The sequence below is a fragment of the Protobothrops mucrosquamatus genome, unplaced genomic scaffold (genome assembly GCF_001527695.2).
Source record: "Protobothrops mucrosquamatus isolate PMUCROS unplaced genomic scaffold, P.Mucros_1.0 scaffold_257, whole genome shotgun sequence".
NCBI lineage: Eukaryota > Metazoa > Chordata > Lepidosauria > Squamata > Viperidae > Protobothrops > Protobothrops mucrosquamatus.
The window spans coordinates 1001333-1013812 of NW_015386333.1; the positions used below are offsets into that span (position 1 = coordinate 1001333).

The following is a 12480-nucleotide window of genomic DNA, read 5'->3' on the forward strand; positions in this document are numbered from 1 at the left end:
GAGGGCCTTCTCTGTGGGAGCTCCCACCCTCTGGAATGAACTGCCCCCAGAGATCAGGGTGATCCCTGATCTCCCTTCCTTCCGCCACGCCCTTAAGACATGGTTATTCCAGCTTGCGGGACTGGCCTAGGGGAAACTTTTAGAGGGGGTTTTAATTATAATTTTAATTAGACCAAATTACTAATATTTCCCTTTTAATTAATTTTTAAACTTGTAGTGTGTTATTTTTGTATTTTTATCCGTTGTTAGCCGCCCTGAGTCCGTAAGGAGAAGGGCGGGATATAAATTTAAAAAATAAAATAAAAATAAAAAAATAAAAATAATGTCATATCACAATCAATGGGATTTTTAATTTGAGAAGAGTACTGGACAAAGTGCCACGTGGATGGATGTTCCCTATGAGGAAGCTATGAAAAAGTATTCCTGTCAAATTTGCTTAACTTCACTAGTCAATCTCATCTTTGGCTCACTTCATACTTAGAATTTAGGAAAAAGACTCACTTATTTAATCAGCTGGTTATTCAGATTAAAGTTTTAATGATTTATGCAAAAGCACACATTATTTAAAGCTACAGAACATTTGGTTTTTCATTCAATAACACCATTGATACTTATTCCATGGCAAACTTTGTGTCAATGCTTGGAAAGTAAAATAAAATTCTGGATGAGAAATAAGAAAGAAAATGGTCACACTGACCTTTCCTCAGTACTGGCTTTGGGGTTGTAGCTACTGCTTCTCTTTCTTTCCACCTTCTCACCTGCTCCTGCCTCATCTTGAAGAACAAGATCTGCTTTTGCTCTTCGCTGAGTTCAGCTAGGAGCTCTGGATCCACATACATGTCTGAAAGGATCTGCTTCAGCATGGCTGGAGAAAGCTTACCGGCATGAATCAGTGCTGGCCGTATGTGAGAGGGTCACGTCACTCGCGCCACTTGTACAGATACGCATGAAGAGCTGAGGGAGAGGCACAAATCTACCCCCACCCTAGAAAAACAGCAGGAGTGCAGGCTGTCCACATGGCAATTATGGCCTTAATGCCTGCAGCCTTATTTTAGATCAGACTTCCTGCAATGATGGAAAAGAAAATCTAAATAACAGCCTGAGAGAAAACAGGAACTGCATTTCACAGAAAGGTAGTCTCCAGGATTAAGGTGAATTTAATCAGAACAGAAACAAGGAGGGGAGAAGTCTGCCTTAATCTGATACCACGTCAAACCACTCCCTGCACAAGTTGCAGGTGTGTCTACCCCCTCTCTGACTCAGCAACCAGAAAGTTAACGTACCAGTCACATGAGGAATGAACTCTCACCCTCAATTTAAGAAAAGTTGCTCTGGCAACCAGCAAAGAAGAGAATGCCTGTGAACAAAGTGATAGCAGCAAAGGGAAAAGAAATATAATGCCTTCCTTGTCTGTTTTCTTAGCATTTCCGGGCTGGTGAAATAACTGGTGCCAATTAAAAATTATGATCTTTAGTATCAGTAAGCTTAGGGTATCCCTGAGATTTATATAAATCATAAAATTTATGAAATTATAAAGTTTATAAAATTATAAAATGTATTAACATTTATAAATTATAAATCAATCAGTTAATCTATTATATTCTAAGGGTGGGGAGAGAAAGCTAAACAGTGAGGACTGAAAACATTCAGTGGTTTCAATGTCTACGGTGGAAGAAAGGGAGAAGAGGAAAGAGAGGGAGGGAAATGACCCTTTTAGTGCACTTCTAGAAGGTATGGCAGGAGGCCTTCATGAAGAAAACCACCATACAAACCACCATAGTTTGTAGGTTCCACTTGGGGAAGCTAAAAGCCAGCCTAAGAACTATAACCTGAAGACTTAAAAGAGGGACATTAAGAAGGAACAGAACTAACAGTGGGTATAGTGGGGACCCCAAGGCTGATAGAAGAAAAATAGCAAGTAAGGTCCTAAAGAGTTAAACAAACCAATAGCTTACGAGAAAGCAGCATGAAGAACAGATACAGAATGCTGACTGTTTACTAAAGGTGGGAAATAAAACTCTGGTTGGAAAAAAAGATTGGTATGTAAATTGCTAGTTGGAATTCTTATAGCTGTACCAGTTTATTAAAGGCCAGCCTCCCAGTAACAGGGAACCAGAAAGGTGGCTGCTCACAGTCTTTGTAGCCCAGATGAACCACTGAGAAACTTTCCCCAAAGACATAACAGTGTTACAGTTCAAACCTGACCTGCAAAAGGAGGAATGTGTTCAATAAACACAGAGATAATTATACGTTATCTTTCATGAGAAATATTGTGGTTAAAGACAAAGAGGCTATTTTGATATTATTAAGAACATCAAAACCTGCATTCATCCTGGCTGGGCTGGGTCTGTTTCCCTGTCTAAAAGTAATACTTTCCATAGCTACCTGAATCCAGAGCTTTGGCAAGAACATCACATGGACCTGCTTTAGGATAATCTTGGGAAAAGAAGTCCACTTTTGTTAAGGAGCTGCGGCAAAGATGCATCTGGTAAGCATAGGCTAGTCTTTTTAGTTGCATGAGATAAAGCTGGATTTGAAGGGAGCTTGGCATTTCTCTGTAATAGCTAGGTGGTCATTTCTTCGTGCCTGAACTTCATAATCAAAGTTTTCTAAAAGCAGGCTGTTTCTGATGTTGTAATGCGCAAGCCTTGAATGCTTTCCTATGAAGGAAATGTGCAGGTTACCATTCAAGAAACATATCTGTTCTCGAGAAATAGACATCTTTAGTGGCAACAGGGGCATATGCAAGACCATATCAACTGTTTTAGAGATATCTCTTTTCATAGAGGAAGGACAGCCATAGGATAAAAATGCCAATTCTCAAATTCCATGAGCTTCAAAGTAAAGTCAGCTGGCTGGCATCTACTAATAGCCCAACCACATTGTAAACAAGTTTAATCAATTGTGTATCAACAGTTGCAATAGTGGAGGAAATATAACATATGAATTTTAAAGAAAGGGGGAGAAAAAAATAACTTTTTTTACTTCCTATGCTGTCATACTATTCATATAACATTGGGTGTAGCGTAAGAAATATTTTTGAATGATTTGTCATGCATAATGTGCATGTGTTTTCTTATTAGAAAGTAATTGTGTAGCATAAACATTATTATTCCCATTCTACCCTTTTTACTATTGGGCTACTACCTGGCAAGTAGAATGCCATATCCTAAGAGCTTAAGAGATTGACAGTGTCCAGTACTATGAGCTAATTAATGCTTGTTTCCGAACACTGATAGAAATCAAACCAAAGTTTCCTTAGAGCATATCTTTATTCTACTGGTTGAATAATGAAAATGAAAGTTTAAAGTGCTTTCCTGCTCAATTCAGGGAAAATAATGTAATAATACAGCAGAAATGCTTCCTTAAATATGCTTACCAATAATTAATTAATTTTTGAAATTAATTAAACTTTTAAGTAAGTTATGTATACTATTTTTCTGGTGCCTAAGAATACTCAACTTTTATTCTTCTTAAGACTCGGCATTTTCTACAAGCTCCAAATCTGAATGCCTGCAGAAATTAATAGTAGAAACTGTGCTATTAATGCTATAAGCCATTTCAGGGTCAAAAATGGAATAGGACTCTGTTGTTTATAAAATAATTTCTATCAATAGGGGATGAAAATTATGGTCATCCACATCCAGATGTTTTTGAATTCTGATTCTCAATAGCTCTAGCCAGCATGGTACAGATCAGGATGATCGGAAGAGTTCACATTATCTGAAAGGCCACTGATTCCAATCTCTCTGTTGGATCAGCAATGAAATCCATGTCCCACAGTAAGGAGGGAAACTACTATTATTTTAAATGGTTGACTTCAACCTATCTATAAGCTCACTGGGTTGTTCTACTATGTTTTAAGTGATACTTTCTGATCTATTTGGAAGAAGTCCTTTAATCAGAAGTTCTTTTTATGTGGCCTTTTCTAAACCGTATTATGTAACTTTGGCTAGTCATGGGCTAAAAACCTGATTGCCCAATGATTATTTGAAAATGAGCTGCAGTATAAGTTCTTCTTCTTCTGTGTCTAGGTCAAAGTTTAAACTGCCAGAATGAAGTCACCTTCTTGGCTTTGTCTCAACCAAAGAGACAAAAAGAAGGCCAAAAAGAAGTCATTATCATTACATGTTTCTAGTAGTAGCTGACATATTAGCAGATGGGCTGGGCTCTGTGTCTCTCCACATTCACACATGTATTGTTATCTGCTAAGAGCTTCTCCTTGAGCATATTGGTTTTACACTTAGGCACTCCAACTCTCAGCCTACTCGGGGTCCTCCAAATAGTATAAGGGAGGTCAGATCCTTCAGCCATATCCTCCTTTAATCTGATACCTTGCTCGATAGTCTCCTTCCTCCATCTTTTAATTCAGTTTTGTTCTTGCATATTCTCAAGAATGTTTGTTCTTGCCATAAAGCTGTTCCTAGATCTGAGTTGGCTGGCTTGGGGCATATGTCTGTTCAGAAGATGTTGAGGGCTATTCTCGAGCTTAGTTCTCCTGGTGTCTATTGCAAACTTTCTCCTTATCTTAGGTGGGGCAATGCAAGTGAGAGAAATATATTTTCTCAATTCGCATGTTTGAGACATCCCGTTACTGAGCGTATTGATGGCAATACCAGCTTGTTTCACATGTGCAGCTGCACCCCACATTGGAGCAGCATATTCTGTTTCAGAGATGCTCAAGGCCAAAGCTGATTTGCACAACATAGATGGTTGAGCTCCCCATGTGTAGTTTATCAATTTCCTGATGACATTTCTCCTCAAACTGGCTTTAGCCTGAGTGTTCAGGCAATGCTGTTTAAAAGAGAGCATCCTGTCAAGTATCACGCCAAGATACTTGGGTGTTGGACAGTGCTGTCCATTCCCTTGCCACAACTCTTCCTTTGCATCTCAATTTCGCAAGGTGGAAAGCACACACTTGGGTCTTGTTTGGGTTGGGCTTTAAATGGTTGATGGTATAATATTGTTCTAATTCTTCAAGTGCTACCATAAGTTTCCCATCTACCTCATCAAAAGTTGATCCTTGTGTGTCCACTGCTGTATCATTTGCATAGATGAATAGACCTGTTCTGTTAGGGACTGGTTAATCATTCATATATATGTTATATAATGTTGGAGACAATACACTTTCTTGTGGCAGCCATTCTTCTGCATTCGCCATCTACCGTTCTTAACATTCAGCATCACATAAAAGCTCCGGTTCTGAAAGAAGCTGCTAATGACACTGGTAAGCTTATTATCTTATTATTTAACTCGTGTAGTGATATCCTAGGGTTAACAGTGTCATATGCTGCAGGTAGGTTGATGAAAACCACTCTAGTAATTAGCTTTCTTTTGAAACCATCCTCAATATGTATCACAAGGTTTAGGATTTAGCCACAACATGACCTCCCCTGGTCTAAAACTTGCTTGCTCCCTTATGATCTTTTCATCAATAAATTTAGAGATACAGTTGAGAATCATCCATTCCAGTGCCTTTCAGAGACGGCAGAGGAGTGATATTGGTGGGTAATTTTTCAGATCATCTGAGTCTTTGCCGGGTTTCAGTCAGGCAGCAATGCTAGATTGCCTCCACAATTTTAAGATCTTAAACTCAACTATACAGTTGTTCATCAATTGTAGGCGGCACTCCAGAGTATGGGGACTAAACTGCTTTATCTGTTCTGTTCTTATATCATCAACACCTGCTGCTTTATTCATTTTCATAGTCTTTCTAGCTTCCTCTAGCTCGAATACCACAAAAAGGGCATTTAATCGCCCTTCCTCTTATTTTTTTTTGTTCAGATGGTTGTTCTCACACTTTTTTACCTTGCACTTTTTTCCATTCTTCAGCAGCTGGCTGGCTACTTGGTCTGCTGTTACGTCCATATGCTTTTGTTATGGTTGTTTTTTAAGGAGTTTCAAAGCTTGTCTGCCATGCTGTTTTACGTCTAGGTTCTCTCCTACATGCACCATCGCGATTTCCAATTACCTGCCAGTGCTTGCATCAGCTCTTGCCCAGCTTCAACTGTGTCTTCCCGGAAAGAGTCCTGGTTATAAACTGCCTGATATCTATCCAGTAAAGATATAGTATCTCCAGTAATAAGCATACGTTGAAAGGATTGTATATAGCATTACCAAAAACAATTAGTTGAAAATGATGGCTCCCTTCATTTACTCCCTGACTGCTCCCTGATTACCTAAGTTTCTATTGTTTTGTTTTACCAGGACTCACTGTAATACTCTTTCTTCTGCATAGTTACCGTAGATATTTTAGACTCCAAATGGCGCATGTTCTTTCCTATGGTTCACAAGAGGTAGAATCAATAACATACATTCTTTTATACTGCAGGTTTTATAAAACATTAGATTTAAATCTTATTTTTCTCCTATCAGCAATGTCTGGACAATCAGACAGCTCCTATATTGATTTTCTCTTTGCTGACAAGGTTTTTATGTGACCTATAATGTTGCAAACTTTTATTATTTAACATTAGATTTCACAGCAGATCTATAGTAGGATTTAAGATGGATTGCTGTATATTCTTATTTTTGTTTATCTATTTTGATTCCTTTCCTCCTTTATCTCTGTTTTACTTACCTGGCTTAAGAGTCTAATAAAATTGAACTGAACTGAACTGAACTGGGAAATTAAAAAGGAGAGATTTTGTGGTTAAAATGTTTCTTTGTTTTTTGGTTTTTCTCCTGGCAGGTATTCAGCATAATGAAATTCAGACTCTTGTATTTCCTCCTGCTTGGGATTTTCATGTTTTTATCTGTGAGTATTTACCAATGTTCCTGTATCAAGTAGAACAATCAGTGTTGGATTCCTTGGGTTTAAAACATACTGCAAATTTATTTGGAAATAGTGGACTGTATATTCATCAAAAGCTCTAGAATCAGACTAGCTATTCACTAATTGTCTCTATCCCATATCTTCCCAATTCCCATGTAAAATAAATTGCAAAAAGAAGTGCACTGGAGAAAAACAAATACACAGCCTATAAGCAAACTCTTATCCTCCTCAAGGTAGATCACAACTGCAACCATCCTCACCTTTTTTGACTGTTGATAGTGAATTAGTTTCAGTTGTCAGAAAACTGTTTCTGAATGCAACACAAAACTACTTTTATTTCCTGATGATTTTGGAGTCTGGAGCCTGGATTTTAAATGCCAGTCCCATAGCAAAGTATAAGAATTTCATTCTCTCACACGGTCAGCATATCCATGCCTCCACTAGTGTGACTCCCAGTTTTTAATAACAAGTAACTCTTAGCTTCTGTTTATCTCAAAATGTTGAGAAAACCACAAGCCATACCTACCTTTTATCTCCCCCCCCAAAAAGCCAGCATTCAGTCTCTCTCCTGTCATCTGCCCACCTTTTAATTTTCCCCCAGAATCTGAGTGAGGAGAGGAGGAGAAGCAAACCTCCAAAGGCTTAATAATTCTGTGAAATTAAAATATCTCACCAGGATATTCTAATGCAGTGTTTCTCAACTTTGACAATTTTAAGAGGTGTGAACTTCTGCAAGAATTCTTTATCCAGTGAGGAACCAAGAGCTAGATTTACACAAGAACTACTAATAGGAAAAATCCCTAATCACAAATTCTCTAGAGCTTCAGTGTCTCAAAAGGAAAATAGATTTGGTCGTGATTTGCAAAGTACAGCCAGAAATCAGTGATGAAATAAACACAGTCTTAGTTGGGAGGTGCTACATCTTCTTAGAGAGACAAGGATCTGTCTCCACAAATTCCTACAATTTAAATTTCACCTCACCATTTGCTCCCCCCTGCAAAGTATGGGGGCCAATTTTTGTTTTAAATATATAGTATCACAAAACAAAGTTGTGATATCATATGGAGTTGTACATTGCACCAGGGAATGCTTATATCTAAAATTTGTATCTTTTATGTTGAAATATGTCCAGTATATTTAAAGCATAATTAATTCATGATCATCTCTAACATAAAATGGAAAAAAACAGAGTAACTACCTGCAAGAGGTGTTACCTGAGAACTTATCCAGGTAATTAACCTGCAGACAGAATCCCACAGAGGATTTTACACTAATCAAAGCCCACTCCCTCCCCCATTTTGATCATTTATTTGATTTATCTGAAATATTTGCAGGTTAGTGATAATTGATCAAATGATGATTAGAGGTTCTTGTGACAATTACAATCTAACACTATATGTGACAGCAGAAAACTAAAACATTAACCTGACCATAATTCACAACAGAGATTCTCACACCTTCAGGCACTATATAATCTCTGAGGCACTATTAAATGAATGCAACACCTCTCCATGAAATAAAATTATGAGTTCATGGACTTTCAAATTATTACATTTCAGTCTATAAACTGGGCTCTCCAGATACTGTGAAACTGCAACTAAAGCAGCCATAGACAGTCTGATGCAGGTTTATGGATCCTAGGTTTTGGTGCTTAGCATTATCGGAAGGATGCAGGCTGTCCCTTGCAGGCAGAGTGTCTTTCAGAAGGAAGGTCAGTTTTCAAGGAAGAAACATTAATGCATGCTACTGTAACTCTTGTCAGTTTCCAAGCTTTTTACTGCTGGAAGCAAAAATGGGGGGGGGGGGGGGAAGGCCAGAATCCCACAGTCTTTTTGGAAGAAACTCCAGCCAAAATCATTGCAGCTCTTTCCTTCTGCTTCCTTAGCCACAATGCTCTGACTCTGCAGGACCAACCTGCCTACTGCAGCTCCTCCTAGGGAAATCCTCCAAAGTGCATTGAGTTCTCTTTCATAAGATAGGCCCCCTGTCCTGAACAATGAATGTTCACCCTGGTTCTGTTTATTCCTGGGAAGAGAGTATTTTTTTATACAATGTTTTTTCCAACAGAGGATGAAGCATAGCCGGAGCCTTATCATGTCAGATAGCCTAAAAATATTTCCACCAACCCCTTTTTTATTTGGTTTAGACCTCTCCCCCATGTCACAACTCACAATGTCAGAATCTTGATTTACAGTCATTCATAAGATAACTGCAGGCAGCATGAAAGCCACCCTATTTCAGAGAAGGTTGGCTGTGACCGAGCTAAAGGGAAAGTCTTGGCAACAGAAATCATCAAGAAAAAAAGATTCCTTGTATTTGGAGTTAGTAAAGATGTTCTGATTTAAATGCCTTAATGGAAGAGGCAAACATGTTCACCTGACTTACTTGGACCTTGAAGTAATAAGAAACTTCTTGAGAAATATATATTTTTGAAACATGGGGATAACAGCAGACTTTGTGAATGGCCACTAAATAATGTTTTGGCTGACTGATTGAACAGACTTGAATCAATATGCTTTTATGGAGAATTAAGGGGTACCAAATTTGGGTACCAGTTTACACATACCAAACTGTGCACCACAAATCTTTTAAATGAAGGCATTTTTATTAGCAAAAGTATAAGAAAACTGCAGGAAAAATTGACTCCTCTAAGCAGAGTAATCATGACTATGTTTCATGTAGAAGTAACCTTTCCACTTCAGTTGTCCTCTTGCAGCTGAGTTTTTGTTATGAAGTCATAACTTAGTGGAAATCATAATTAAGAAGACAAAAGGGCAGATATTCCATAGATATTTTAATAATTTATATTAAAGTAGCATCTGTTATGGATATGTTCTTAAACAATAAATAAGAAAATTTCAAATTAGGGATCTATAATAATGACTGTTGCATTATGTTCAGCTGGCATCCAAGTCCTAAAAAGTGTAATAGGGCAGAGATTAGATAGGTAACATACTATGGCAGTATTTAGCTTTTTTGAAACAAGACCTAATTTTATACAAGTGGCCCTCAACTTATAACCACCAGAAATTCTGTTGCTAAGCCATGCAGTTATTGAGTCGCACCTAATTTTTTGCCACAGTTATTAAGCAAATCACTGCAGTTGTTAAGTGAATCATGTTGTCATTAAGCAAATCCAGTTTCACCCATTAACCTTGCTTGTTGGAAGCCAGCTGGGAAAGTCTCAAATGGTGATCAAATGACCCCAGGATGTTGCAATTGTCATAAATACATACCAGTTGGCAATTGCCCAAATTTTAATCACATAACCATGGGGATGCTGCAGTGATCATTAAATGTAGGGACTGGTCATAAGTCACTTCTTTCAGTGCTGTTGCAAATTTGAACGGTCATTAAATAAATGGTTGTAAGTCAAGGACTACCTGTACTCTCCCAGTCCCAGATTTTAATGATCTTGTCTTGAGCACCTCAGATTGGAATACTCACATTACTTCACAATCCCGCTCTAAAATGGGATCTCCTCCTCCTCCTCCTCCTCCTCCTCCTCCTCCTCTTCCTCCTCCTCCTCCTCCTTCCTCTCCTTCTCCTGTGTTCTCTGAGGTATTCTTGAATAGAAAGATTAGTGAGAAAAATGTCTTTTGAATTAAGTGATCAACATTTGAGATTAACTTGATTCAAATATGGACTGCTTTGGAATAATGTTGCTTCAATTGGATAGATGACGTATCTACCTGAATCAGCCCAAATATAATGTACATTTCTATCAGATACATACAACAGTGGTGTGACCTCCCTTTTAAGTACCAAATCATGCAATAACCACATATTTTCTTAATATATCTTGGACAGATTACAATTGCCTATCCTGTGTCAAAGTATGGAACTCAGTATGCACAGTTGGTAAGCACAAGAAGTTTTTTTTAATCAACAGTTATTGCATTAAAGCGTTAATGCCATTTAATTTTAGTAGTGTCACAGAAGAAATTCCTTTAAATTCAGTTCCTAAAAAGATAAAACTCAGTTGCTTAACATGTCGGAAATCTCCATCCTTATAGATTTAACAACCTAATATCTGCTGATGCTAAGTTGTCCATGCAAATTTGTCTCAAATATTATTGGACACTGTTATTTCTGCTATTCCATTGTAACCGCACTCATTTTTTACACTATTCTGTTGAATTAAATTACAGATATTCTACCCTTGCTATTTGAACTATGTAACACTGCTTATTTGGATGTCTCTTTCTTGCCACCTCCATAATCTAAACAGATGAGATATCACACAAAATGTACTGGAATGATGGAGGGGAAAGGTAGAATAGGATGTATTTGCCCTGGCACATTCCAGATGTGCTGGCACAACCTCCAGAATTCCCAGCTTGAATGCTCTTCTAGAGAGGCATTTCTTGTGGAAAGGAGTTAATGCCATCTGAAAAGTCTAATGGAAAATAAAGTTGATACTGCTGCTGGCCAGCAAGCCAGTTTGACAGATTCCAAGACAAGGTTTTCATAGAGATTTGGTTAACCATAAAAATGAAGAATTTTATTTAAAATGGACTATGTAAACACTATTTATGGTGTTGTTGGAAAAAAGAGCAACGTAACACTATTTATGATCTACAATCAGCTATACCAGGATTAGGGAACCTTGGCTCTTTTATGACTTATGGACTTCAATACCCAGAATTCCCAAACCAGCCATGCTGACTCAGGAATTCTGGGAGTTGAAGTCCACAAGTTATAAAAGAGCCAAGGTTCCCTAATCCTGGGCTATACAGATAATAAAATCAAACAGTTAAAAAAAAGAAAAAATCTCATTCTATGTCCAACATTAATTGCTGCTTCACTTTAACTGCTCTGACAATAAATCTGACTATTATGGTTTCAAAATGTGAGGCTGAAAGTAAAAGGTTGGTATAAAAAAAACCTGTTCTCCCAGGTATACTTAATATAGGAAGCCCTCACTTAACAACCACAATTGAGTCTGGAGTCAATTGCTCGTAAATCTTTGCAGCCATTAAGCGGGTCAACTGACTCAATTTTACAACCATTTTTAATCATGGTCATAAAGCTAGATACCATGCTAATTAAGAGAATCATGTGAATATAAAGTAAATCTTGTGGTGATTAAGTGAATCCATTCTCCAGAATGGGCATTTTTTATCAGAAACTGTTTGATGATAGATAGATAGATAGATAGATAGATAGATAGATAGATAGATAGATAAATCTCTCTCTCTCTCTCTCTCTCTCTCTCTCTCTCTCTCTCTCTCTCTCTCTCTCTCTATCTATCTATCTATCTATCTATCTATCTATCTATCTATCTATCGATGAGAGAGAGAGAAAGAGACAGATCCACCTAAGCCTTTCTTTGGCATTTATTTCCAAAGTCAGAGGAGAATAAGACAAGCAATGCAAGATGCATAGTTTGATCATAGTATCACCTTTCCTTTCAGAAATTCAGAGGAAGCCTCACTCTCCTGTCCTTCTTTCCTACCTACAGATTGGAGGCCACTTGTTATTTGCAGATAGCAGGGATAGCAGCAGTGGGTATAGAAGATGCATATTCCAGATGCAGGTAAATTATCCTCCGCCTGTTTTTGCCTATACCAGCTCTTTCTCACTGGTGCTTTACCAAATGAGCAAGAACTCCATTTCTCACTAATTTTCGTGGGTGATACTTGTCAGGAATTCTAAAAGTTGTACTTCCCAGCCATGGCCTCTCTGTAGACATTATAGAAAAA

General features: G+C 37.9%; 1 protein-coding gene across 3 annotated transcripts in view; it reads right to left on the reverse strand.

The window, feature by feature from the left end:
• Window positions 1–1172, reverse strand: part of SH2D4A (SH2 domain containing 4A) — a 31611-nt gene extending 30439 nt beyond the window's left edge. For all 3 annotated transcript variants that reach the window (XM_015831472.1, XM_015831473.1, XM_015831471.1), the window contains exon 1: window positions 698–1172. In XM_015831472.1, coding sequence (XP_015686958.1) covers window positions 698–863 — 166 coding nt within the window. In that variant the 5' untranslated portion in view covers window positions 864–1172. The remainder of the gene's footprint in view (window positions 1–697) is intronic.
• Window positions 1173–12480: the final 11308 nt, after the last annotated feature.